Here is a 27,151-nt window from a genome sequence, read left to right as displayed (position 1 = left end):
GCTAAGTGGGTCAGTGAATAGAGCGCTGGGCTTGGAGTCAGGAAGTCCTGAGTTCAAATTTGACCCCAGTCACTTACTAGCTGTGTTACCCTGCGTAAGTCACTTACCGTTTGCCTTAACCCACTGAAGAAGGAAATGGCAAACCACTTCAGTGTCTTTGCCAAGACAATTTCATGGGCAGCGTTGGTGTTCTATGGTCCACGGGGTAACAAAAAGTCAGATGTCACTGAACAACAACAATCTGTGTTTGATACTATCCCCAGAGCCCTGGACAAAATACTAATTACCAACAATTTAAGCATTTTCTTCATTTCTTTATTAATATAGAAAAGGGTCCCATGGTGAATGGGCTGGTACAAATACTATTGAAATAACTGATTTAAAAAAATAAGTAAAGAAGGGTAGATGGAAGATGCTCTGCATTAGGTTGCTAGTCTCATTGACATTACCTAGCAGTGCCCCACTGAGGCACGGGAAGTCGATAGACCAGAAGCACAACATGACTGGCAACAATGACAAAGGGCTGAGATTGAGAGCAATCTCTGCACTGAGGACAAGGTGGCGTGAGGCTCCTTAATAGGGCCAGTGGCTTTGGGTTGGGGCTGATAGCTGGTGGCAAGACTCTGTTAATACTAGGGGATTCCAGCAACGGAGGAGGGGGTAAAGTCATTGCCTTCATCTCCCCACCAGGGATCACTCTTAATCCATGAGGGGCTTCAAGGCCCAAGGCACAGAGGGAGACTCAGAGGCCTTCCAGTGAATAGTCAGGAGGGGGCAGCGTAACACTAGCCTTAGTCTATGGTTTAATGCCAGCCCAAGCTGAGCTGGAACCAGGAGGGGGGGCTGCCACCCATCATAGGTGGGAACGGAACATTGAGACACCGATGGGCCAACACTTGTGGAGTTAATAACCAGATACATCCAGAGAGATGTGGCAGCTGGGCCCACTTCATTCTCCAAGAATACAAAATGTGGAGATGCACTGTCATATAGAGGAGACCTGAAATTTAGTCCTAGATTACTAACCTTATACCCTCAGATAAGTCCATGCTGTGTTAGAGAAAAACAGTGAAACACATAATCTCTAAGGTCTCTCCGAGTTCTAAGAAACCCAAAGGAATAAAGATTTCAGGTCTCAGGATAGGTTCAATGTAATGAAAATGGGCCTGAGCTATCTGGGTCTGACCAGAGAAAAAAGGTTGGAAAATATAAGAAGAGATGTGTCCACGGAGGGCCTATTCCCAGGAATAGTCATGAGAAATTCCCAATCTTCCTAGGAAAATCTAGGAAAGGTTTGATAGTCATAGTTTTTCTGTTCTACATGAGGAGAGGTGACCCCTACCCTTTGGCACATTAGGTATAGGAAGAGGAGCGTACATGAAGAAATCTATAGGTTTATGCAACACTTAAAATCAACTCATTGTTTAACACTTTGGCATGAGAGAATAGGATGGGATCTATGATCCTTTATGGAAATCCCTAGGGTGGGGAAGCTCCAGGCCACTACTGCCTTTCATCTCCAGGATGTGGACAGGAGGGGCTGTTCCATCACTATTGTCCTGCCCCACCCCTATGAAGAATATGTGACTCTGCCTAGACAAGGTATTGGTGAAGGGAAGGAGAGAGGGAAGCAGAGAGGGGGAGGAGGGCTGGGTTTCTATGCTCTTCCTTCCTGAGGTTGGCGGTTCAGTCCACAGATTCACAGATCTCTTCCACCACAGAATTGAAGACGTGTGGTTGGTCTGCATAGACATGGTGTGAGGCACCCTCAATCTCCTACAGGAGGAAGGAGAAATACTCAGGAGTAGGATAGGGGAAATCTTCCCATAGATTAAAAAGTTCTTCTACGATTCTTTCTACTTTCAATTCACTACTCTTTACATTACATTGCTTGCAGGAACTGAGCATTCCCATGGGAGCTGCTGGAACTTCAGCCATCATATATTTCCCCAAATTCCATTATCCTAGATTCATCCCGCCTTTGCCCTCGCCCTCTAACCTTAGAGCTGGCACTCTTGAGCTCACAGTGAGAGTCATCCCATTCAAAGATACCAGATTGATAGGAAAGGTAAAGGAGAGGAAAGAAAAGGTAGAATTTCAGTGACCACCCACCAACATCTCCCTACCACTGCCATCACCCTTGATAAAAACTACAGTATGAAACAGTGGGGAAGTATTTAAATGCCTTGGGAAGATGGTACAAATATGGTGCTGGTTGAGAATTATTCAGGTACTGTTCTGGCCACATCTGTGTATTTAGCAGTTCCCTATGGAACTCACTTTGCTCATCTGTTTCCTTCCTCAACTCCTACCCCAAACCTTTGCTAACCTCCCTTAATGCCAGTGTACTACCTCTAATTTACCCCACGTATATCTTGTCTGTACGTAGTTGCTGCATTTTGTCTCCTCCAGCATTTAATAAAAGCTTGCTGACTGACTAAACTCTTAACTCTGGGACCAAGAAATGATGTCAGGCCACCCCCACTTATCCCCTTGTCTTTCCCCAGCTAAGTCATTTTCCCCTTTTACTTCACATGTTCTCCACTTAAGAGTCATGAAGCGCTCTGAGTTTTAGCCTGAAGTATTTTTTTCACCTCTCATTGTCATTCCCCATTCCGCTCCGACTTACCACATCTCGGACATAGGAGCCTGGCCTCCTAAGTTTTACTTTCTCTCCAGTACTGGTATCTATCCAGGTGTTAGCTCCATAAATCATGGTGATAGGCACATCTTTCCGAATTAGGTGGATTCGCTCTAGCATGGGGCGCCGGGCCCAGCCAAAGGACTCCATCATGGCCTTGAATGCTGTTTCACCACTGGCAATAGAAAGACAGGCTCTATTGAGTCTTGGGATCTCTGATATAGCACAAGCTTTCAAAATAAGAGTTAGTCCTAAGAATGATTATCTAGACCAATTCCCTCCTTTTAATAAAAAAAAAAAACAATTGAAAACCAAAGAAGGCATATGGTGTATTTGGTATATCCAAATCACACAGCAGCTCTCCCCAACTCCCGGTATCTTTTCACTTAGAAGAAATAAAAAAGTAAGTATCCTTTTCTTGATAATAGATAAAGGAAGCAGCAATGTCTCTCTGGTTTCCCTAAGGATAAAAAATGGATCCCTAATTTCAGAAATAGAGGGGAAGACTAGATGGGGGAACTCCCTCTACAAATTCAATTATTCTGCAACTTAGGGTTTTAGAGAATGATCTGGAGAAACAATAATTCTTGAACATTTGGTCTCAGGATACATATACTCTAAAAATTATTAATCTAATAGACCCTGATCTTCATCTGCCAAGCACAAAAAATTATGGATTAATTATGGATTATTAGTCATTAGAGGTCAAGAACTGGAGAAGTCTGCCTAGAACACCTTTGTATCCTTTATGATATCTGGCATGGTTCCTTCCCCATAATGAGCACTCAAATATGTGGAAATAATTAAATTATTGAGGTTCTTTGTTATAAGAGATTATTTTGGACACAATGATGGACTTTCTGGTAGTAAAATATTGGGAGAGCTTACTGAGAGGTGAAATCTTAAGATTAAAAAAAAGCCACTTACCCAATTTGATACTAAGTGAGAAGTATCAAATTTATTTTGCCACCTGAATGTCTTCTCAAAAGGGCTAACTGGTAAATCATCTCATGTAGCTGTTTGCAAGGTTGGGAAGGCACTAATTTGGGTTACTTTAAATAAGTCTTCCTTAGAGTCAGAAATCCAATAGGATTTCTGGAGAGAAGAATTGAGGATGGATTTCTGGAAGCTAACTTGAACCTGTGTTGCCAAGACATAGGATCCTAGACCATCAGTGTCGAAAAAGCTTAGTGGTTGTCCAGTTGCTAACAATCCCTCCTTAGTCTATATATGTGGGTTCTATCCCTAGTGCCCTTATGGGACTTTACCATCCCTTTAATGGAGGAGAAGCAATAAATGATCTGACATTGCCTCGGGAACTGGTTATTGCATGGAGTTACTTACTATCTTTGTCACAGAAGCAAGAGCTCTCTGAACAGTCTATCTGATACTCTCAGGAACTAGTTATTATTACATGGAGTGAGTTACTATTCTTGTCTTAATCACATGTTCTCCTGGGAACAGGGAAAGTATTTGTAACCTTGATAAGGGCCTTAGTATAGTAGAATAATAACAATTTGGGAGACGGAGGAGGATTTTATAGTGCTGCAGTAGTCTTTCATGAGAGTTCCTCATCCAAAACAAAACATCCCTTCCTTCCTCCATTGGGATTTGGGAGGGTAACTAGCTGGGCAGGGCATGGTAAGGGAAAGGATTGATAGGAGTAGGGTCTGATGAGTGAGATCAGAAGCCGGATTTTGGGGAAAGCTGGGTATATGAAGCCCTATTTTTTTTTCCTGTGGAGTAGTCTCTTGCTCTTCTATTGATTGGGCTATTCCAATTCAGTGGAGTCTATGTTGTATGTGTGAGAGTCGACAAGATGTCGACTGTAAGCCCTAAGATTCCATGGTTTATATCAACCCCCTTGGAATCCTCCAGGCTTCTCCTGTAAGGCTCATCAAGTTTTCCACAAGGTTATGAAAGGCCCTTCTCATTCTAGTTTCAGTATAAGGTACTGATTGCATGTTGTAAATCAAACATACTACCAAATTCTTGCTTGCTAAGTTATCTGCCTACATTGAGGAAAGAGCCAATTCTTTCTCCTGAATAGGCAGGCAACCTAGTAGAGTTATTTTACAAAATATGTTCCAAAATAAATAATCTCTCTGTCACTTTGTGACATCTTTTCTTCTCAGTCCATTACTTGCGAATCTTTTAAAGAATGCTGTCATTAGTCTTCATGATATTTTTCTTGAGGAGAGAGGAGAAGGAAAAAGGAAATTTTAAAAATTGATAGGGAAAAAATAGGGAAGCAAGTAGTACTTCACAAATCATATGATAGAGCTGGGGCTTGGGCCTTCTAATTTAACACTTTTTGCAATCCCCTCCCGCCCTTCATTGTTCTCAAGATTGACTCACCTAGGATTCTGGGCATTACAGTGGTAGATATACTCTGATATTGTGTCATCATCAAAGAAATCAGCAAATTTTCGTTTAAAATCAGGACGGAATCGTTGTATTAGGCCAGGCCCTAGGAAAAAGGAGACGGGGCAAAGAGTCTGATCAGTGCCAAATAAAGAAATGAAATACACATAACTAGATTACCAGAGCAGCCACAGTATATTCTGCAAAAAATTCAAGGTTACCAGGAGATTTTTCTTTTCAAAGTTTTTAAGTCTCTAAACATTCTTGAAAATAAAGTATTTCTCAATATTACATGACATATTACTCTTCTTTTCCCACATATAACTCTTGCCTGTTTTACATATACTTGGCTTAATATTTTATTTGTCTGAAGCAAAGCATGGGACTAGGTGACTTTACTATCCTACTGAATCTTGGGATCTCTGAAATAGCACAGGCTTTCAAAATAAGAATTAGTCCTAAGAGTGATTATCTAGACCAATTCCCTCCTTTTAATAAAAAAGACAATTGAAAACTAAGGATGGCATATGCTGTATTTGGTATATCCAAATCACACAGCAGCTTTCCCCAACTCCCGGTATCTTTTCACTTAGAAGAAATAAAAAAGTAAGTATCCTTCTTGATAATAGATAAAGAAAGCAGCAGTGTCTCTCTGGTTTCCCTAAGGATAAAAAATGGATCCCTAATTTCAGAAATAGAGGGGAAGACTAGATGGGGGAACTCCCTCTACAAATTCAATTATTCTGCAACTTAGGGTTTTAGAGAATGATCTGGAGAAACAATAATTCTTGAACATTTGGTCTCAGGATACATTATAAAGTACTCTAAAAATTATTAAGGGCCCCTAAAGAACTTTGTACTGATTATATTAGAAATTAAAACATCTTGGTAATGTTACCAAAAGGGCCTCTGGGATCCCCAGGAGTCCTGAACCACACTTTGAGAACTATTGGCCTAGAGTTCTGTTGTCTTATTTAGTAAAGTCATGCAGGTGGGAGGTTTGAACCCAGGTCCTATGACACCACCAAATTCAGAATTCTTTACAATCCACCAGAAGGATAAAAGTTAAGCCAGGAATTTGCTCTCAGGTCCACTGACCTATTTTACAAGATTTTGCTGAGATTATTCTGAGGACAAAAATGACTTTATTGCCCAAACTGCACAAATTAGACCCAATAGTCAACTTCTTATCAGGTTCTCCTCTTGCCTTGTTTAATTCTCATTTTCTTTTCCCCTTCCTATGATTCTGTGATCCTTTTGTTTCTTCTCCCCTCTTCAAATGAAAATTGGTGATCAAAAGCAGCTCAAGGACCTTTCACTTCTCATCTTCCAAATCAATCACTTACCATCCTCACTAGAGTATCCCTCATGCTTATTTTTACCTTTGGCCAAACACAGAAAAGTTAGCAAAGTGTGGGGAAGCTAAGAAAGGAAGAAAAGGAGCTTGCTTCTGTGGGAACTGAACGAACTACACTGACTCTACCTTATGACTCAATTCCTGATCTAGCAGAGTTCCCCTTTTATTCAATTATGGGTCTAGTCCAACTTCTGTCTTGTGAGAAGATGGTACTGAATTATGGAAATTTTAAGAAAACTTTATTGTCCTGTTTGAACCTGGCCCCACATGGCTGAGAGGCTGGATTACCTCTTACCACTTGCTCAGAAACCCTTAACTAAGGATCTAAGTTATGTTGATCAGAAACCCAGCCACTTAGAGGGAATGGGACACTTTTTCTGATTTCAGGGAACTGCACCTATTAGCTCTATTCCTTCCAATTTGGAAAATCTTTAACCTTTCTTCCAATTATAAATCAGATGTCCTAATTTTGTATTCTCTCTTGTATGTTGGTTTCTTTTAATTAGCTTTATTTGATTAATTGTTTTTAATATATAACAATATCTTACTCTGTATTCAAGGTCTTTAGATTGACTGGGGAATCCACTGACCCATTTATTATGCTTGTTTTGCTAATAAATTGTGTAGCTCAGATATTTCCTCAGTTATACACTTCAGACATACAGACATGGGATCCAGAACTATTTTGTTCTTCCTAGAAGTAGCTTAGCTTAGTGAATAGAGAGCTAGCCTCTAAGTCTGTATTCCAGTCCTGCCTGTGTGACCCGAGTCAGTGTTGTCAAACTTAAATAGAAACAGAGACCACTAATCCATACATAAGGATCCCTGCAGGCTACATTTTGATTTAGTTTTTAAAATGTAATATACCATCTATATTACTGTTTTTGTAACTATACTTGGGGCTGCATGTAACCCATGACTGGCAATTAAAATTTGTGTTCTAGGTAACTCTTAAAAAAGACTCTGCATTGCTGAGAAACTGCACTTGTGGAGGAAGTTTCCTCATCTGAATATTCCCATATCCATAAAATAATGGGTCTAGTTTCTAGCTCTGGAGAAACCTGGGAGACACAATTTATTTGTTTATCCATTAACACAGAGGATAATTTACTTTTTATTTATTAGAAGTGAAAAGATACCCAGGTGTGGAGAAGAGTTGTTGGAAGGTGAACAGCAACTTACTTAAGAATGCAGAAAATAACTCACTGTTTTCTTTTGTAGGTCAAATGCTGGCCCTGTTGTGACCCTTGTGTGATCTGGGGCAAGTCATTTAATTTCTCAAGACTTTTATTTCCTCATTTATGAAACAAGAGGATTGGACTAGATGGCCTATGAAGTTACTTCCTTGGGAAATGATCCTTTTAGAAATCCAGTGTTCTCCTTGGTTGCACAGTTCATTCTGCTTTCTCTGTTTCTTGTAGGTGAAGATAGAGGCCCCAGAACTCAAACCTCAGTTAAGAGATAGCAGATTTAGCTCAACAGTGAAAAAAGATGATGCTATTGAATGTTGAGTTTACTCCTTTACTTTTTGAGAATAAACTCCTGTGAGGAGGCACAGGGCTTCCAAAATGGGATGGGATGCATTTATAAAGATAAGAGATCTTTTCTCTTTAGAGGGACTCACCCCAGGGTCCAGCCACTCTCAAGACGGCTAAAGGATTGGAACGACCCAGGACAGAGACAAGGGCCTTCACCCAGGTTGGAGGCGCCCGGATTTCACTGGGGTCGGTAGGTCGGAGGGGGAAACCCCAGGGGTCCACTAAGATGAGATGCTTGACTCTGTGTTAAAATAGAAAAAAAACAAAGATCAATAGCTCAGACAATTAACAGCTCATGACAATCCTTAAATCTTCTCAGAAGGAAGAAAGGACTGATGGCCCAAGATAGGGAATATGACTGGGAAGCGAATTCATTCCACAGACCCATTAGATCACTTGTGTATTCCATTTCTAGGCTCTGCCTTTGTACAAGCTGAGCCTTATCTATGAACCCCTCCTCTCCCTTAATGGCCACTTCTCAATTCCTGTATTCTTCTACAGCTCAATTCAAATCCCATCTCCTATAAAAGGCTTTCCCTCTTCCCTGTCAAAACCAAAACCAAAGCAGCTTTATGTTTACTTTGTATGCATGTTACATCTACTTCTATGATATGTTTCCTGAGGGTAAAACCTTTTTTGTCTTTGTACCCCTGACAATCTGGCACATAATAAGCATTTAATAAATCTTCATTGAGTTACTGGTCAATGGAGTGGGCTTTGTTGAGGCAAAAGAGAGACTCATCCCTTACCTTTCAGGATATTTGATAGAGTAAGATGTGGCGAGGAATCCTCCTAAGCTGTGTCCTAGGAGAATCATGTTGGGGATACCCATGGTCTCTCGCCAGGTCTCTATAGAGGTCACAAACTCATCCTCAGCACCTTGGGCATCACGGGGAAATATTGGCCGTGAACTTCTCCCAAAGCCCAGCAGGTCGAAGGTGTGCACTGTACGTCGAGTACTCAGTGAATCCATGTTTAAGATCCAGAGACCCACGCCACCCCCAAAACCATGCACCATCACCAAGGGCGTGCGATCCTCCAACTCTGGGCTCACTGTAACGGTCCAGATCTTGTTATGATTTGGGAGGGACACATAACGGGCCAAGAACTTATTCTGGAGACCTAAGGAGAGTGGGAGTCCATGGAAAATGAATAGTCTTTCAATTGATGATGTTATAGCATTGGCTATATTTTCAACATAGACTCTTAAGTATTTTCAATACCAAACCTTTGACATCAGTAACTTCCTGATATTCTTTTCTATGCTTCCCTGTGTCCCTACACAGAAAAATCCAACTTTTTATACATAATATAAACTAAAACAGTCCCCCGTCCCAAACATGATTTCTTAGTTTGCCCTAGTAACCAGAAAGCATTTAAAAAAGCTCTTTATTTCAATTTTTTTCTTGCAACTGACTGCTAGGTTTTCTTTGGGATGACACTTTGGCCAGTGCTAATTTGCATGACTTGCTTAAAATGTAGTCTAAGACAGATCAGGGTAGCTCCTCAAAAGCTTGTTGTGAGGTACAATTCTTGACTTCTGGGCCCATGTTTGCTTGGATCCTGGTGGCTGAGAGTCCTGCCTACTTAACAACTATGGGGGTTTTGTTTACTAATTCTGGAACACAGCATAGCAACAAAGGAATAGATTTTTGCCATGTGTTTATTTTGAAAAAATAAATGCATATTTAGAAAGAGAATTTGGGTTTTACTACATTGAGTTGAGCAGAGGATGGGCAGGAATGGTGGATTTGGTGAGTGTGAACAGCCTGACCTTCTGACTGAGGCCAGAGGGTTTTAACATGGTACTGTGATCTTGAAGTGAGAGTCTATTTTTTGACTCTTTTTGTATTCCCAGAACTTATAGCAGGTACTTAATACATGATTATTGACTGATTTGAGAGTTATATGACTTTCTTAGAGTAATAAAGGACATACCTTGGGAGATATTTGGCAAATGTGGAATTGTGATTCAGAAGCGCGGGAAAGAGCCAAAAGAGTACAAGTTATTCTACGTGACTATATGTAGCCAATAGGGTTAACTCTTACCATGTGATACGGGCTATGGGAGTAAGTTCTTGGCAGTCCAAAACAGCTGTGGTGACCAGATAAGTGCTGGTGCATGATAGTGAAGAACATTAAAAAAACAAAATAGTCATGTGTGTGCCAGTGAGTGTGTTGGAAGATTTAAGATGGAATGTGTATGTCTGGAAGAGGAACTTTGGCTCTGGCATTAAAGAAAAACAAAACCAAAGATGTTTATGATCAGAAAAAGAAAATGGGCCATTATTGTAGTAAGAAAGGAATGAACTGGTATCTGTCTAACATTAAAGGAATTGAAGAAAACATCCAGTGTGTTGGATGAATATTTTATGATGACAATCATAAGAAATAAATATAGAATAATATATAAGATAAAAGAATAAGAAAATAAGAAAAAAAAGGATTAAAATGAGAAGGCATGAAGGAGTGCCCCTTGAGGCTATTCATCAGCCCATATGTTTATTAAAAGATTAAAATAAGAGGGGGAAAGTTGAAGAACCATGATCCCTTAGGATCGATCCCTTCCCTCAGCTTCTTTCCTCTATTCTCTGGCTTACCCAATGAATTTAGACTTTGGATCTGCCCCTCACCCTTCTTGGGAAAATCCCCAAGACAGGACAAAATGATTTTGCCTACTTACACTGTAGGATCCTGGCTTCCACATTCTTCAACTGAGACATCGAAGTTGGACACCAGGTAGGTAGCCAGCTACTCAGCCAGCCCTGAGGCCTGGGATTGGGGAGAGACACAGACATATGTGATCACATTAGAAGGGGAACACGGATTCCCTTAGCTTTGTTGACAGCCACAACATGTATCAGGCAACAAATGTCATCTCCCAGCTTGTTTGTGTCAAATCTTCGCAAGCAGCACTCTTTTCTACTTAACTGTTAAAACTGTTTTTCTTCTTGGGTTAGTGGCTACTTGCAACAACACACACACACTAATATAACCTATTTACATGCAGAGAATGTCACTCACCTATATTCAAAGAGATCAAGAACCGACCAGACACTTTTTTCCCCTGTGATCCTTGAAGATGACCTTCACTAAGCAGGCTAAATTACCATAAGGTCTGCCAGCTTTTCCAGAGTAGCAGGCCTGGCTTTCTCTCTCCCTTTCTGCTCCTAAAAATATGACCTCCCAGATTACTAGTGATGTTCAATTTCCTTCTGGGGGTAGTTCAACACTGAATAAAGCAGGGGGAAATAGAGAGGAGCAGAAGGTAGGAGTTAGGAAACTTGGGTCCAATTTTTGGTTTTGGCTCATTGGATTTAAGTAAGTCACTACTCCCTAGGCCTGTTTCCAAATTATAAAACTGAGGAGAATAAGCCTCTACTTCTCATGCAATGGAGATAAGTGAAATAATCTTATTTTCATTTAATGTGCAGGAAAGTAATTTCTTTTCCCTCTGGTGTTATCTTATACTTATCTAAAACTCTGACCCAGAGGGAAAATTTTCAGATAGATAAGAGACTTCCTTTTTCTCAATACAAGCTCCTAGAAGGGATCTCCTTTATAGCGGGGCTATCCTAATCATAATCTTCCAAGATGGGAACACCTTTCACAGAATCCTACCATCAAAAAGGATAGCAAAAGGTCATTTGGTCTAGCCTCCATCTGTTAAGGCAATATAGCAGGTGATTTATAAATTTAGGATAGTAACACTAAGATAATCCTCTTCTGTTTACTGTAACGTAAATGACTCTGTGTTATCTGTAGTTTGAGAAACAGTCTAGCAAAATATAGAAAAAATTCAATCACTAGAAATCATCAAATGAAGATCTTCCTTTTTTCACAAATTATTAAGGCATTATGGAGTTGTTGCAGTATGTAATAGTAGAGTGGGCCTCCAACTGATAAAATTATAGATCTTATAAAGCTATTAAGTGTGGGAGAAAAAAGCATGGACTAATAGCCATGAGTCTTGGATTCTAGTTCTAGCGCTTCTCCTAATTTGTTGTGGAGCGTAGGATATATCATTTTACCTCTATAGGCCTAGTTTTCTTATTTATGAATGACAGCGTTAGAATAGATGACCTTGAAGGGTGCCTCTAACATCCTGAGATTCTGGGAGAAAGAAGGCTATTTGAACTGAAAGAAGACCTGATGGGAAAATAGAAGGATAAACATGCTACTATGTGACATTATACAAGACACTCAACTACTCAATGCTCTGGGAAACTCTCCAAGATTATAGGGTTGCAGAGAAGGTACCTACTTGTATTTGGAAAGAAAGGGGTTTCTTCACCAGAGAATCCCTTGAATCAAAGAAACAATAACTCTATTCCCTCTCCCTTCATTTCCAGGAAATGTAAGTATGTCCAATAGAAGTCTGATGTAAAAAGGTTGTTGGATTTGACTTAATATGTAGAAGATATTTTGAATCATGTGAATTCTCCAAAAATGAAATAAGTTTATTTGAAAGCTATCACTTAGGGTCTTCAAGTGGAATTTAGATGACTAGTCAGGGATGTTAATGAAGAGGTGTCTGTTCAGATACAAGTTATATTTGAGGTCCTCTATCCATCTCTTGAGATTTAAGCACCTTGAGAGAGATAATACCCTAGAGAGCTGTGCTTTGACACAGCTGATTTTGGTGTGTCTGGTGATTACAACATACTGTAGCATTCTCTTGATTCTCAAAACAACCTCAAAACAAGGTCATAATGCAAATATCATCTCCATTTTACAGATGAAAAAAGCTCAGAGAGATTAAATTGCCTAAAGTCACATTGCAATGAAGCCAGGATTGCATCCAATCCTGGGTTCAGAACTTTAGAACTATTAGTTCTTGCTTTTTTTTGGCTCCCTGAGACTGATCTGGGACTAGAACATGGTTTGTTTTTTAATTATAACCTTGACATCTCTTCTATACAACCCTAATCTGTTAGCCAAAGAGCAAATGTCTTTAAAATACTTTGTGCCCATACCCTCTGTGGGTCCTTATTTATAGAACTGAGTTCATGATCTTGCCCCAACAGCTTTGTCCCCTATCACTAGGACCCTCTGTATAGTCAGCCCATGCTATAACAAAACTAGATTACTAGCTTTATCTTGTATGTGTTAAATTTCTTCTGTTACTCATGGAGTTTTCCTCAACTTTCCCACTCCTATGTCCTTCATTTATTCTTCAGATGATCCTAGAATTATAGATCTAGGACTGGATCTATGCAAAAAGAGATCACCTATTCCTCATTTTACAGAGAAGGAAACAGTCAGTACTTGTTCAGGGTTACATGGGTAATAAACACTAGATATAGGATTTGAAGCTAGGACTGTGCTACTTTTACTTAATTCCTGTCCACAATAATCCACTCACTGTCTGTACCACTTACTGGCTATGGTATATTGTTTTATGTTTGCCATGTCTCCTACACTGCTATTACTTTTATTTTTTATTTTTTTATATTATTTTTGCTACTGAAGATTTGATATGTGATTAGAACACAGGTTGATTTTTAATTGCACTCTGGAAATCCTTGAGACCAGAGTGTAGTTTATATTCTCTGATCCTTAAAGCCTTGAACACAAAATTCAGTATTCAATAAATACTGTTTAAATTTAAAACTGTTTAGAAAGTCATCAAATAACTATGAAGTAAAATTTCTCTAGGAAGGGGAACATTTTATTAAGCAGTTACTAGGTGCCATGAAGTATATGCTAAGCATTTTAAAGATATTATCTCATTTGATCCTCAAAATACCTCTGAAATGTAAGTGTCACTACTCATTTTAAAGTCGAGGAACCTGAAACAAACAGATTTAGTCACTTGCCCAGTATTACACATTAGTGTCTAGGTCATATTTGAATTCAGGACTTCCTAATTCCAGGCCCAGTACTTTTTCTACTATGTTAATTACTTGCCTTTACTTCTAACAATGAGAATATTCTCCACCACCACCCCCCCCCCAAAAAAAAAAAAAAAAAAAAAGGGAAATGGATAACCTGATGAGATAGCTGAAGTAACAAAGATTTCCACATCATTAGAAGTGGCCAAAGCTAAATGTTAGTGATTTTTATAAAGGAGATGGGATGGGAGGTTAGATATATTGTGTATACTGCTTCACCTATCTGAGATTTTACCTATAAAATTAGGGAATTAGATGAAATAATTTTATAAATACAACTGTACCAATTGACATTCGTATAAGGCTACAGAATATTTTACATGGACTGTGTCATTCGAGACATTGCCACAACAACCTCATGCAGTAAGGACTAGAGTTATTATTACCCCAATTTTATAGGTGTGTTAAATGAGATTCAAGCCAGCTAAGCTAATAAGTGACAGAGCTGAGTCTCAAACTGGGGACTTCAGACTTCAGCCCGCTATACGACAAGAGGTTTTCAGCTTAGAAAGCTATGCTCTTTAAGACTTCTCAAGAGCTGAAGGAAGGCAATTCTTTTCCCCTCTCTTTTTTGAAGGCCACTTTTCTTTAGGAAATGCCAGTTCAGAACATCTGAGAAGGAGGCAACAAATACACGTGCACCAAAAAAAGGGTAGGTTCTGTTTGTTCCCAAGTAAGGTAGACAAGGCTAGCTGCTGAGTCATTCTTCATAAAGCAGTTGTTACTTTGCCTTAGGGGAGAAGGTTCAGGCAACAAAATAAGGACCCCAAACTTAATTGTAGATGAAATGAAACTACTGAAACTCTAAATCCAAGATGCTGTCTTGTGAGGATAATTATTACCCATTTATATGAAGTAGCCAAGATTTGCTTTTGGGAAAGAACCAAATAAATGGATTCCCTTACTCTGCTTCTGATTCCTTCAAGCACAGAAAAATACTCCATTCCTTCCTAAGCTTTTAATAATCTATACAAGTGAAAAAAAAAAGTTCTTTCCCAGGACTCTTCACTACAGGCCTGCAGAGGCATGTTGGAGAGCATTCCTGGGGCAAATGAAAAATAAGCTTCCCAGCTCTTCCTCCCAACTCCAGCCCAATCAGTATCCCACAGCCATCCATTCTCACAGCTAATGATTCCAAGATTTTCCAAACCCCTCAGCAGCAGGGGATCTCAGTAACAATAGGATGGGAAGAGGAAGAGAAAGAAAATACAGGCTATTACAGCTTTCAGCCAAGCCTCTGTCCTTTCTAGCCCTGCATCCGCCTTCTCTTAGTTTAGGTAAAAACCCTCATCCCTCCCCTTGGAGCAAGACTGAAAAAGGCAGGGGATGTCTAAAACCAGGCCTCTGCATCAGAGGGTCCTAAATTTATGACCACAGAGAGAGAGAGAAAAAGAGAGACAGACAGGGAAATTAACTCACTGCTGCTCCAGATCGTCAGCCATAGTAAACAAGCCAGGCTGGGTAGAAGTGAGCCTGCCTGTCCCTCTTCCTGACGGCAGCACCAGCTGACATCGAAAGCATTGGCTAACCAACTGGGGGCGTGGCCGGGAGAGCTTAGGAGAATGATGGGGTAAGCAGAAAGGTGGGTGGGACAAAGGGGATTATGAATGGAGTGGGAGGGGTTCAGGGGGGAACTTGGAAGTGGATAAGTGGGGAGCTGAATTAAGCAGGCATCTGCTGGGTTTCCAGATGAGCTGTCCCCCTCTTAGGGTAAATGCTTTAAGAAGATTTGCACTCTCCAAAGAGTCCCCAGCTGTGTGCACTTTGAGTGGCCCTGCGGCCGAGGCTCTGGAAAAATGTTGGGAGGTAGTGGTGAATGGAAAAGTTATCACTTCAGCTGAGGAATTTAAGAAAGGTTTTTCTTAAATAGACAGAAAACTTTCAAAAGGTTAGAGGTATAGTGGGGTTATATTCCAAGTATGGAGTCCAGAGAATATGGGATGTTGCTGCTGTTCAGTCATTTTCAGTCTTGTCCGACTTTGTAACCATTTGGGGTTCACTTAGCCAAAAGATACTGAAGCAGTTTGCCAATTTCTTCTCCAACTCTCTATTTTTTTAAACAGATGAAGCAAACAGGGTTAAATGACCTGTCCAGTGTCACCCAAGGGTCTGAGGCCAGATTTGAATTCAGGAAGATGTTTTCCTGGCCCCAGGCCTGGCATTGTATCCACTGCACTGCCTAACTATTGAATGGGCAATTACCCCAGTCAAACTGAAACCTGTTAAAGACCTTATTTTAAAAAGGCCAAGATTTGCCAAGGTCTCCCACTGTATCCAGGGCCATCTCCAGTCGTCCAGATCTATATCTGGCCACTGGACCTTGATGGTTCCAGAGGAGAAATTGAGGCTAGTGACCTTGTAATCTCCCTCACTTCAATCCAATTCACTCGAAGGTCAGATCATCCCAGAAATTGGGATTATGACAGTGCTGGCACTATTATCAGAAACAGGACAGTTGGGAGAAGCGGGTTTGGGAGCAAACTAGGATTAATTTATGCATAATGAATATTCAAGGAGAGAGTTGGATGTGAGGACCAGAGCACAAAGAAGAAAAGAGAATTTGGGAATTATTGACATAGAGGTGACAAATGAAGCTTTGAGTATGAGATTGCCAAAGGCAAAAAAAAAAAAAAATAGCAAAAAGGGGACTGAAGATAAAATCAGTGATACATAGGCAGCAAAAGACAGAATATGAATCCTAGACTAAAGAGAAGTGAGATAAGTACAGTCAAAAGAGAGCCCCTTCATGGAAGCTGAGGGAGGAAAGATTTAAGAAGGTCGGAAGGGGGGGATTTACCAGGAGGGGGAGTCACATCCCATAGAAGGGCCCAGGGGAATTTGAAGTGCTACAGGATGGTCCCAGGAGGAGCAGCTGGACCAAGAGAAACTGAAGAATTGATTCCTGAGGCAAGCGGTCAGAAATCCAAGTTGTATCAACCCCCTGAGACCACCTTCTGTAGACATCTCCAGTCTCATCTTGCTATATCTTGGCAGAAATCTCAGTCCTATCTCTGAGATTAAATTTTCCCTATAAAATATGCTTAAGGGCCATCCCATGGCTCTGTCCTCCTTTGGGTCAGTCTGCCTCATGGTGTCTTTGCCTTCCCCCATGCCATGTGGCATCTTCTCTAAATCCCCATGTGCTTCCCAAGCTCATTTCTAACTAACCCTTTTGGGGTTAGGTCCTTTTCAGGATTTACCCAGCCAGCTTAAGGGCATGCCCCATTGATACGGGTCTAGTGGTAGAGAATTGATGTGAGAATCCACTCTGGTCAGAGACCCAGGTCCAAAGTGAAAGAATTCATGAACCTGAAAAGTCTGAATGGCAAAAGGGATTTTTATTGGCATTGAGAAGCCAGCTTTGCTAGGAAGACAGACTCCTCTGTGGCAAGAGTCCTGGCAGGCAGCTGTGCCAAGAAGAGAGGTCCCTTGGCAAAGCACAATCCTACTTCCAACTTCTGCAAAGATTTGGGGTCCAAATTTGTCTTTTTATTAGCAGTCTGAAGCTTGGTTCCAGTTGAAAAGAGAGTCAATGCCCCCAGGCCTAGATATTTATCTTGGAGTTTCAAGCCACTCAACAAGCCCAGATCTCCAACTGAATAAAATCATTTTGAAGGCTTTTCCCCAGAGCTTGGAATTTCCTGAAGAGGATCTGGCTACCCCAAAAAGATCAATAGAGGGTGACTTGACCAAAATCTCCAATTGAATAAAGCCACTTGTCTGGGAACATATGCTTTCCCAGAATTTTTTGGAGTCACTCCGAATCTCCATTCTTTTACAGATCAAAGGAGACACAGTTTCAGAGTTCACCATTGCTTCCCCCCCAAAATCAAGGACAGTTTCAGGGTTCACCCCTGTCACCAACCTCATGGGGTGCTCCCTTGGGTAACTGTGAGTTCCCCTGAAGAATCTCATATGCTCTCTCCTTTCATATTTACCATTCCATGTGTCTATTGTATACCTTCATTTTGTCTGTAACCTCTTCCCTAAATAAATCTACCTTTTTCCAAAGAGAATGACCTCTCTGAATTCTTCACATGATTGAAGCCCAACTGTTAGTGCCTGCCATCACCTCGTATCTCCATCAACCCACATCAGAATGACTAACCAAAAGTCAGTGGGACTAGGGAGAAAGACTGTTTGGAGAGGACACCCTTGGTAATGGTGAAGCTGCCAGTCTGCAAGGAGTAATAAGGGATTCATGCTGGTGAGAAATGGAGAGATTAGGAGAGTCAATGAGTGTGTGGGCTAGAGCTGGAAGAGACCTTGGACAGCGTTTGCTTACCTCTAATTTAATTAATCCAAACCCTTGGGAGTCATAAATCTTTGAGGCAGGGGAAAGGTTTGGAATTGGTCTCAGGTCTCTAGATTACTTCTTAGGATAGGGCAGGAAAACGTTCTCTAAGCCTGTGCTTGATCAGCTTTATGGCAGGTTAATTGGCAGTAGGGAATTTTTTGTCTTTATTATTAACACCATTACCCTGATGCAATTTCTATAGTCCTACTCACAACTTGGGAAGGTTTACCTGAAAGAAAACAAAGCTGCCCTCAGGGTCTAGTTGGCCTCAGTTTTTCAGGCATAGTTTCCATAATCAAGCAGCATAAAATGTCTAGGCCTCTCAGAATTGGTAGATGCTTAAGACTACATAAATCAATATATCCAACTGACTTACTAAATGCATTTCAAGATGGGAGGAAGGAGCATAGGGATGTATCCAGAAAAGCTAAATGCTACTGTATCCTGTTGCATAATCTTGATATTAGGGAAAAGTACCCACTATGTGAAATGTTAATTACTTTTAAGTGCTTCATTTTGTCTCAATCTCAAGCTAGAACAATGAAGATAAAGGTATTGGAGCTTTGCCTCCCAATACCCCATATAAATAAACAATCCCTCCCCCCACTCCAAAAAAATCAAACTGACTAGAATCCTTAGGACATCTCTTGAGTTTAGGATAACCTGGAATTTTAAGGACTTTCTGAAATCACTCCAAAGTGGAAAGGACTTTTAATATCCATCAGCTAGCTGGGCCTCACAAAGATTGGAAGACCAAGTATTCTCTCCTGATATATTGTTGTGTGGTTTTTTTTTTTTTTAGTCATGTCTTACTCTTTGTATCTCCCTTTGGGTTTTCTTGGCAGATATATTGTAATGGTTTACTGTTTCCTTCTCCAATTCATTTTACACATAAAGAACCTTTTTGATAATTTTCACCCTCATTTGGAGGGCCTCAGTGTTAAGATCATAAAAATTTTCAGCCACATCAACACAAAATTAATTTTCCTTTTAATTTAAAGGGATAGGTTAGTTCTGTAGCTGCTAAAGAGACAGTGGCACAGGATAGTGGAAAAGCAATGGATTATAGGGGAGAGGGTGGGAAGAAGGGAAGAAAAAAATTAGAACATAAGGGTTAATGTTGTGGTACAGAATAGTGGAAAAGCAATGGATTATAGGGGAGAGGGTGGGAAGAAGGGAAGAAAAAAATTAGAACATAAGGGTTAAAGTTGAAAATTATCCATGTATATATTTTGAAAATAAAGCTTTAATTAAAAAAAAGAAAAGAAAAGCAATGGTTCAGAAGGCTTAGGTTTAAGTCCTATAATTATTGTTAGGATCAATCAGGTAACTTGATTGTCCAGTGAAAGATGAAAAAGTATTTGCATAAATTTCCCCAAAATACTAGGTGCTTCTGATAATATCCATTTAAAATGTTATTTGTATGAATATTGTGAATTTGCCCATCAGACTAAGAAATGCTGCAGGATTTTGCAGACATAACTGCAGATAGGCAGCAGGCCTTCTTGCTGTATTGCTTAAATAGTGCATAAAAATGCAGTGATTCAGTGTTTTGGTGTGACTGCAAAATTCTGCAATGTTTTCAACAAATCATTTTGATTTGATTTTCATGTTTCTTGTTTTCTCTTGAATCCCCTCTATGGAAAAGCAAATAATGATGACTGGAATAAAAGGCAGATCAAACAGGAGGGAGATACATCAACAAGGGTTTGGTTACCAATAGTAATATCACTACTTTGAGTAATCTGCCTCTAAATCAGAACAATGTCCTCTTGGAATATGTCTAAAGTTTATTTTTAGAGCTGAAACTATCCTTTTACTTCCTAATAAGGCAGGGAGGTAAAAAGGGTTCAAATTACCAAGGAAATTGACTGTACTTATACATAGTCTATCAGTATATGAGATTTTCAAATTCTCTTAATAATTCATAAACAAAAATCTTGGAATAATCCTATTTTCCCACCTTTTATTGGAAGCTAATTGAATATAATGACTCAAAAGTATACTAGATGCCACGTCAACATTAAAAAATGTTCCCTGTACTAGAATTGCAAAGGATATATTGTTACATATGATTCTTACTCTAAAGGGGCTGAATCAGAGAAATAAGTATCTATTAATCTACACATAAATTCAGTTGGGTCACATGACTTTCAACTTTAACCTAAAGCCCTGCTATAGAGTTGAAGGTAATAATCATCTATGTAGGGATAGCTAGATGGCATAGTAAACAGAATACTTGGGCTCAAGTCAAGTCAGGAGGCTCAAAGTTCAAAGCACCTTAAACACTTACTAGCTGTGTGACTAGCAAACCATTCTAGTACTTTTGCCAAGAAAACCCAGTGACCAGTATAGTCCATCGAGTGGTGAAGAGTTGAATATGACTGAACAGAGTAGTAAAGTTTGGATGGTTTCTACTGATATAAACTGAGATCTTTTAGGTGAAGGACTGAAAAGTCCCTGATGTGAACTGTGTCCCTTTTAATCTGTGGGGAAGGGTGATTCTAGGTCTCAAACTCTCCTGACCTCTAGGAGGGGCACACCCTCCTGTCCATAAAGGAAACTACCAAGATAAGTAATCTCATTCAATTTTGAATTAAGTTGAAAATCAGTCTCTCAGATTCATTCAGTGATTGGTCCTCATTTGGGGGCCAAAGATCAAAGCAGCCCCAATATATCTAGTGCTGTATATTCAGACATTTTGCAGAAGTTTTAACAGGATTTTGCCCACTGATGAAGATATTTTCTTCTCAGTGTAAAACAATCTCTGCAAAATCATCTTAACGGGATTTTTTGCCCACTAAGAAATCTGTCTTCTTAGTGTAAATAAATCCCTTTTTGTCACCAACTTCTTTCTCAAGAAATCTGCAAAATCGACCAGAGGGGATCTCTTGCCCTCAATTCTCACACCTCATCTATTAGGCTGTAAGATAGCAGATATAGTTTATCCTGGCAATTTATGCCCCCCTCTGCCCTTGCCTAGCACTAAAGCATTTGTGGATTGACTGCAATCAGTCAGAAGAGGAGCATATATGGGCAGGAGATGAAAGGGATTGAAGCTGCTGGCCCCCAAACCCTCTTAGAATTGCCATTATTCCATATTTGATCAGAGAAGCCAATGGGTACTACTTAATTTTATGCTCTGTCTTTTAAAGTTTTGATGTTGACTATATATATATAGTCTCTAGGTATGAAATATCATAGAATTAACAGGTCAGGAATAACAGAGATAGAGGACATGGGATTAATTGCCAGGATCAATCCTGGCAATTAAAAAAAAAATCAACCTGGATTATATAATTTAGATTTGGAAGGAGTCTGAGGGATCATTTTAATTCAATCCCTGGATTTTATTAATAAGAAAACTGAAGTCCAGAGAAGTTAAATGGCTTATCTAAATTTACATGTGTACAAAGCAGCAGAACCATGTCTAGAACCCAGCCCCTCAGACTACAAATATAAGATGTCCCAAAACTATTAGTGCATTCTAAGCTTTAATAACTTCAGAAGTATAAATGCTACAAACTAACAAATAACACTTAAAAATTATTTAAAATTTTAAAATACTGATAAGTTTCTTATTAAAATTCAACATAGCCACCATCTTGTGCTATAAATACTTCAGTTGCAATTTCAGCCACAGTGTCTTCACTTGCTCGAGGTCTCCCAGATCTGGGCTTGTCATGAATTGAGCCCGTTTCCTTGAATTTTTTCATCCAGTTGTTAATTAAATTTCTGTGGGGAGCCTCTTTCTTATAATGGGAAGCAAATTTTCTTCTTACAGCTGTTGCTGATTTGAGTTCAGCCAACCAGAGGACGCAGTTGACTTTTTCTTCAATATTTGCCATTTTCAGAGGGACTGAAACAAAAAATTAAAATTAAAAAAAAAAAACTTAAATTCATAAAACTGGTGTAAAAGAAATGTAAATTTGAAGAATTCAACGATTGATTAGGAATCAGGGTTCAAATCTTTCTCTGCGACTCTGTGTAACTACAAACTATTAAAGTTAACCTCTCTGAACCTCAGTTTCTTCTTTAAAATGGGTATAATAATTTTACTATTTAGAGATGACTAAGTGGTGCCAGCCCAGGAAGCAGGACACCAGAGTTCAAATCCACATAGTTTACTAGTAATGTGACCCTCAACAAGTCACTTAACTGCTATCTACCTCAAATTTTTTACCTGTAAAATGAGGAACAAGAGCACTTAATTCCCAGGATTGTTCTAAGGATAAAATAAGATATTTATAAAATAATTTTGCAAACCTTAAGGAGCTACATTAGGCTATAAGGTTATATATATGTAAGCTGATTGTTATGGCTAAATTTCCATATTAATATGAATAACAATGATATCTGTTATCATCAATACTATCAACAATGTCCATATTGCTATGACTAAGAGCAATAACATCCATTATGATATGAATCCTAGATTCCTAATATTAGCCCAATATTCTCCACATTAATGATAAATATTGCCATATTTATATTGCCTTAAGGGTTATGAGGAGCACAAATATGTAAATCATTTAGCAAACTTTAAAGAGCTATGAAGTTATTCATTTCTAAGACCCTACAAACACCCACTTATGAAAATTAATATATTCATTGAATGTTAGAGCTGGCAGGGATCCTTAGGAATAATTTAGGACTCCTCCCACCTACTTTCCTGCATTTTAGAGATGGCAGCTGGTACCCAGAGACAGATAGTGACTTACCTAAAACCCCACAGCAAGCCTCTGTCAAAGAGAGGCTTAATTAAGTACTTCGATTTAGATTTGATATTAATTTAAAAGCCAGTTAACGGCAATATTGTCCTCCCTCCCGCTTCTCTTTCTCCTTTTATTACTGGCTTCTCTCCTTCCTTTTCTCAGCAGTGTCTTCCCTTCCTCCTCTTCCCTTAACCCCCCCCTCCCTTTTCCTTCTCCTCAACCCCCTCCTCTAGAAATCTAACTGGGGGCTATGTCGGCGCTTGCGCAGTGAGGTGATACGGCCAGTCGAACTACGGTCGCTTCAGCTCCGCGCGAATGTGTCAGTAACAACTTAGGAACCCGACTGGGAACCGGCCCTACAAGACGCGGCATCGAAATCTTTTTCCAGATTACCCCTCTGGCGCGTGTTAGGAAAGGTGGGAGGAACGAAGAGACCCGGAACTCTTGGGCTGCAGCCCGGTCCGTTTTTTTCTCGTCCCCGCTTCCTGTTATTCTCTCGCCGGAGCAACTGCTTGCGTCACCTCCTGGGCTTCCAGAGATAGGACAGTAGGGACACGTCTCCCTAAGCGGGTGGCGCTCCTTTGCGCATCTCGTTCCGCCCAGAGGCGGTAGGCGGAGGACTCTGCTGCGCCTGCGCCGAGTGGGAGTCACATTTCGGGCCGGGCCGAGGCTCTGTTGGGCTGCTGCGCAGACTCGCACACTCGGGAGTGTCGGCGTGGCGGTGTCGGTGGTCGACAGTGCGCATGCGTGGGCACAGCACCGCTCGAATGGTGGTGGGATCCGGTCGCGGAGCGGGCGGTGCGGGCCGCGGGCAGGACGGCGGAGCCATGCCAGCCTCAGTGGCTTCGGTGATCTCGCGCTTCCTGGAGGAGTACATGAGCACCACGCCGCAGCGCCTGAAGCTCCTGGACGCCTACCTTCTCTACATCCTGTTGACCGGAGCGCTGCAGTTCGGTTACTGTCTCCTCGTGGGGACCTTCCCTTTCAACTCCTTCCTTTCCGGCTTCATCTCCTGTGTGGGCAGCTTCATCCTGGCGGGTAAAGATGACCACCAGAGAGGGCGTGCGGCCTTTGCGGGGCTCTCGTAACGTACACACTTCTTGCCCCTTCCTGGGACACAGAGCACAACTTAATGCTATTGCTGAGCCTCTGGCCCTCAGTTTCCCCTTCTGTAAAATGGAATTGTCTGAACTAAATTTGCCTTCTGTGGCCCTCTTTCTGGGTTGCTGGGTAAACTGAGGCACAGAATGAGTGAGCCTTTGGCCTTGTAACTGGACTCAGTGGCTCTAATTTGAAAGTATAGTGTCCTTCGTATCAGACAGTAATGTGAACCCCCACTCCATTCGTAACTTGCTCCCCGTTCAGTCTAGTAAAGCCTTTCTCATTCTGCTTGTTTGGAGGACCCACTTAAGCTTACTGCTTAGGTAAAATCCTTCCCATTGATAGTTTCTCTCTTGGAAGTACTCCTCTTTCATTCTAAACCAAGTGATTTACTAACTTCTCTCCAATTTATATTTGAACCTGGCCCAGTCTTTGGTTTTGCTTTAAGGCTGAGCTTGAAGTCTGGAAACCCTAAATTCAAATTCAGCCTCAGATATTAGCTCTGACCCTGGTCTAGATTACCAGTCAATCGGTAAACATTTATTAGCACTTAGTATATGTCAGACACTTTACTAAACACTGGAGATTCAAAAAGAAGCAGAAGACAACTCCTGCCCTCTAGGACATTACTGTCTAATGGGGAGATTACATACAAACAAAGATAAACCCAGGGTACTCTACAGAATAAATAAATTAATTTTATTATTAAATTACTAATAAATAATTAGCAGAGGGAACACATTGGACTTAAGAAGGGTTAGGGAAGATCTCCTTTAGAAGGTGAGATTTTTAAGTTAGGACATAAAGAAGCCAGGGAGGACTGTGTTTCCTCAACTGTCAAATGGGGATAATAATAATTACCTCCAAAGGATGCTGTAAAGATCAAATGGATTATTTGTAAAAGCTCTTGGCACATAGTAGGTATTTATTAAATGTTTCTTTCCTTCCTCCCCTAACACTGCCCCATCCCACCAGTAGAGTTCCAATTAACAGTGTGTATGGGTATGTAAATATTTGCTCACTTAATTTTTAAATCTAATACTGGTGATCTTTTTGAATGTCTCTTCTTCAAACCTTAGAACCTTGTATTTAACTTTCATACACTCAGCCTTGGACATCCTCTTACACCCACTTTTTTTTTTTTTAATGGCATTGTTTGTCTCTGATAAACTGATTTCTGCTTTTTAATATAACCCACACAAGCCTACACAGAATTTATATGTAGTACATTCAATTAATATTTGTTGATTTACTGACATGATTATTTCCTGTAGGTATTCATAGCTAGCTGATAATTCCAGAAACTGGGAAGGTCCATAAAGTGACATCCCATTGACTCATTGGCTAATGCTATAGAGGCAAATTCGGAACTCATTCTAAGCTGATTCCAGTTGAGTGATTTATCTTCGAATTTGAATATAGAATATGAAATCTTAGAGACAAAGAATTTTACTGATAATCTAATCCAGCCCTATCACTCTGTAGCTAAGAAAATTGGCCCAAAGAAAACTGTCATAATTAGTCATAATTTTAATATATAATACTAATAATTTAACCATGATTCATTAATATGTAGCGATATGGTGATAATGATAATGTAATTATCGTTATTTACATAGTTTTTCTTGCAAGGCAGACTTGCCCAAGGTCACACAGCTAGTGTCAAGTATCTGAAACCAGGTTTAAACTCTGGTCCTCCTGACTTCAGGGCTGGTTCTCTATATATTATTAATAGAAAGTAAATTGCTCGAGGATAGGAACTATTTTTATTATGGTCTTTAATCTCTATACCTAAGTATAATTCATTACATATACATATATATGCATCTAGTGGGTGCTTAATAAATGTTAATTTATAATTTTATACTCTCAGGGACAATGGGGCATTTAAACATACAAGCCAGTAATACATATTCCAGGATCTAGAATCTGTAACTTCTTTGTTATGAATACTTCCACTGATGCAGGTTGCAATTCTTCACAATTTGGGAGATCTTTGAAAACTTCTATGACTGTTTATTACCCTTTGGTCACTCTGGTAATGATTATTTTGTATTTTAGCCAGATTGGCTCTTGGATCAGACACAGGTTTGAGCTTAGATACATCTAGAATTGAGTTTGCTGTTGTAACTGCACAATCCAGCATCATTTCCATGAGTCATTGGGAAAAAAAGATTTTGACAATACATTTTTATTTCTTTCTGCTCAAGGCAGAAGCTTCTTCTACCAGTGTAGAATGATGCCACTAATGCAATTTGTAATCTTAGAGAGTTATTTGGGTTACTGAAAAGTGGTTAATGGGTTTGTAAGCAATTATTAAGCATTTATTCTCTGCAAACCTTTGTGCTAAGTGCTAAGGATACAAAGATAGGCAAAAATAATCCTTGCTCTTAAGGAGCTCATTCCATTGGGAGAGATAACATTTAAATAATTAATGTACATAATAAGATATTTGTGTGTCATATAATGTGACATACATATGAATATACCTGGTATATAGAGATGGCATTAAATATATATTACATACATGTAAAAAATTAGAGGTAAAACAGGGAAGGTACTAGCATAAAGGGATGTAGAGAGACTATAGAATATGGAGTTTTAGTTGTGACTTCAGGGGAGGTGAGAAGGGAAAACATTCTTTTATTTTCCCTCCCAAATTATAAAAGCCTTAATTCTTCAAAAATTTATTTACTTTTAATGTTTTTTTTTGTTGTTGTTTTAACTTTTGAGTTTTAAATTCTCTTCCTCCAGGCCATTGTGAAGATAAGAAAAATGAAATCTGTTATACATAGGAATTTTGCAAAACATTTCCATGTTAACTATGGCTGTATATTTCTCGCTCACACAGATACATACACAGACACAGACACACACACACACACACAGAGTCACACAAAAAAGCAAAAAATGAGAAATTGTGCTACTGGTTTCACTCATTCATGAGTTCTTTATCTGAAGAGCAGTAATATTTTTCCCATCATGAGTGCTTTGGAATTGTCTTGGATCATTTTATTGCTCAGAATAGACAAATCTTTCACAGTTGATCATCATTGGTATGTGCACAATGATCTCATTTCGCTTTATATGTTAATATGTTGTTTGGTCATGTCCAGTTCTTCATCCATTTGGGGTTTTCTTGGCCAAGATAATGGATTCATTTCTTTCTCTAGCTCATTTAAAAAAAAAATTCCAAATTTATTTTATTTGAAGAAACAGAATAAGTACAAAGGAAAAAAGAAAT

At 39.7% G+C, this 27,151-nt stretch overlaps 2 protein-coding genes and 1 long non-coding RNA gene across 5 annotated transcripts in view; 1 reads left to right on the top strand and 2 right to left on the bottom strand.

Moving 5' to 3' along the window:
• Positions 1 to 293: 293 nt before the first annotated feature.
• Positions 294 to 15,327, bottom strand: ABHD4 (abhydrolase domain containing 4, N-acyl phospholipase B). Of its 2 annotated transcripts, none has more exons than XM_051980428.1 (7): positions 15,214 to 15,327; positions 10,584 to 10,672; positions 8,650 to 9,022; positions 7,987 to 8,141; positions 5,000 to 5,111; positions 2,630 to 2,816; positions 294 to 1,776 (listed from the first exon to the last, which is right to left on the bottom strand). In XM_051980428.1, exons 1-7 carry the CDS (start codon positions 15,234 to 15,236, stop codon positions 1,687 to 1,689), a joined length of 1,029 nt encoding a protein of 342 aa, XP_051836388.1. In that variant the 5' UTR covers positions 15,237 to 15,327; the 3' UTR covers positions 294 to 1,686. The 2 variants fall into 2 exon arrangements, with proteins under 2 accessions (XP_051836388.1, XP_051836387.1); XM_051980427.1 differs by lacking the exon at positions 15,214 to 15,327 and adding an exon at positions 10,925 to 11,070.
• A 6,093-nt stretch (positions 15,328 to 21,420) lies between these two features.
• LOC127551030 (uncharacterized) lies at positions 21,421 to 23,372 on the bottom strand. Its single transcript, XR_007950999.1, has 2 exons — positions 23,200 to 23,372; positions 21,421 to 21,950 (listed from the first exon to the last, which is right to left on the bottom strand). It is a non-coding gene; the product is annotated as an uncharacterized LOC127551030 (long non-coding RNA).
• A 97-nt stretch (positions 23,373 to 23,469) lies between these two features.
• DAD1 (defender against cell death 1) overlaps positions 23,470 to 27,151 on the top strand; it is a 33,697-nt gene continuing 30,015 nt past the window's right edge. Inside the window, exon 1 of one of the 2 annotated variants that reach the window (XM_051980426.1) lies at positions 23,470 to 23,844. In XM_051980426.1, the coding sequence (XP_051836386.1) occupies positions 23,550 to 23,844 (295 nt within the window). In that variant the 5' untranslated portion in view covers positions 23,470 to 23,549. The remainder of the gene's footprint in view (positions 23,845 to 27,151) is intronic. The other variant, XM_051980423.1, reaches the window with a different exon arrangement.

Source organism: Antechinus flavipes, chromosome 2, assembly GCF_016432865.1.
Source record: "Antechinus flavipes isolate AdamAnt ecotype Samford, QLD, Australia chromosome 2, AdamAnt_v2, whole genome shotgun sequence".
NCBI lineage: Eukaryota > Metazoa > Chordata > Mammalia > Dasyuromorphia > Dasyuridae > Antechinus > Antechinus flavipes.
Note: the sequence above shows the minus strand (reverse complement) of the source record. Positions and strands in the feature narration are given on the sequence as shown.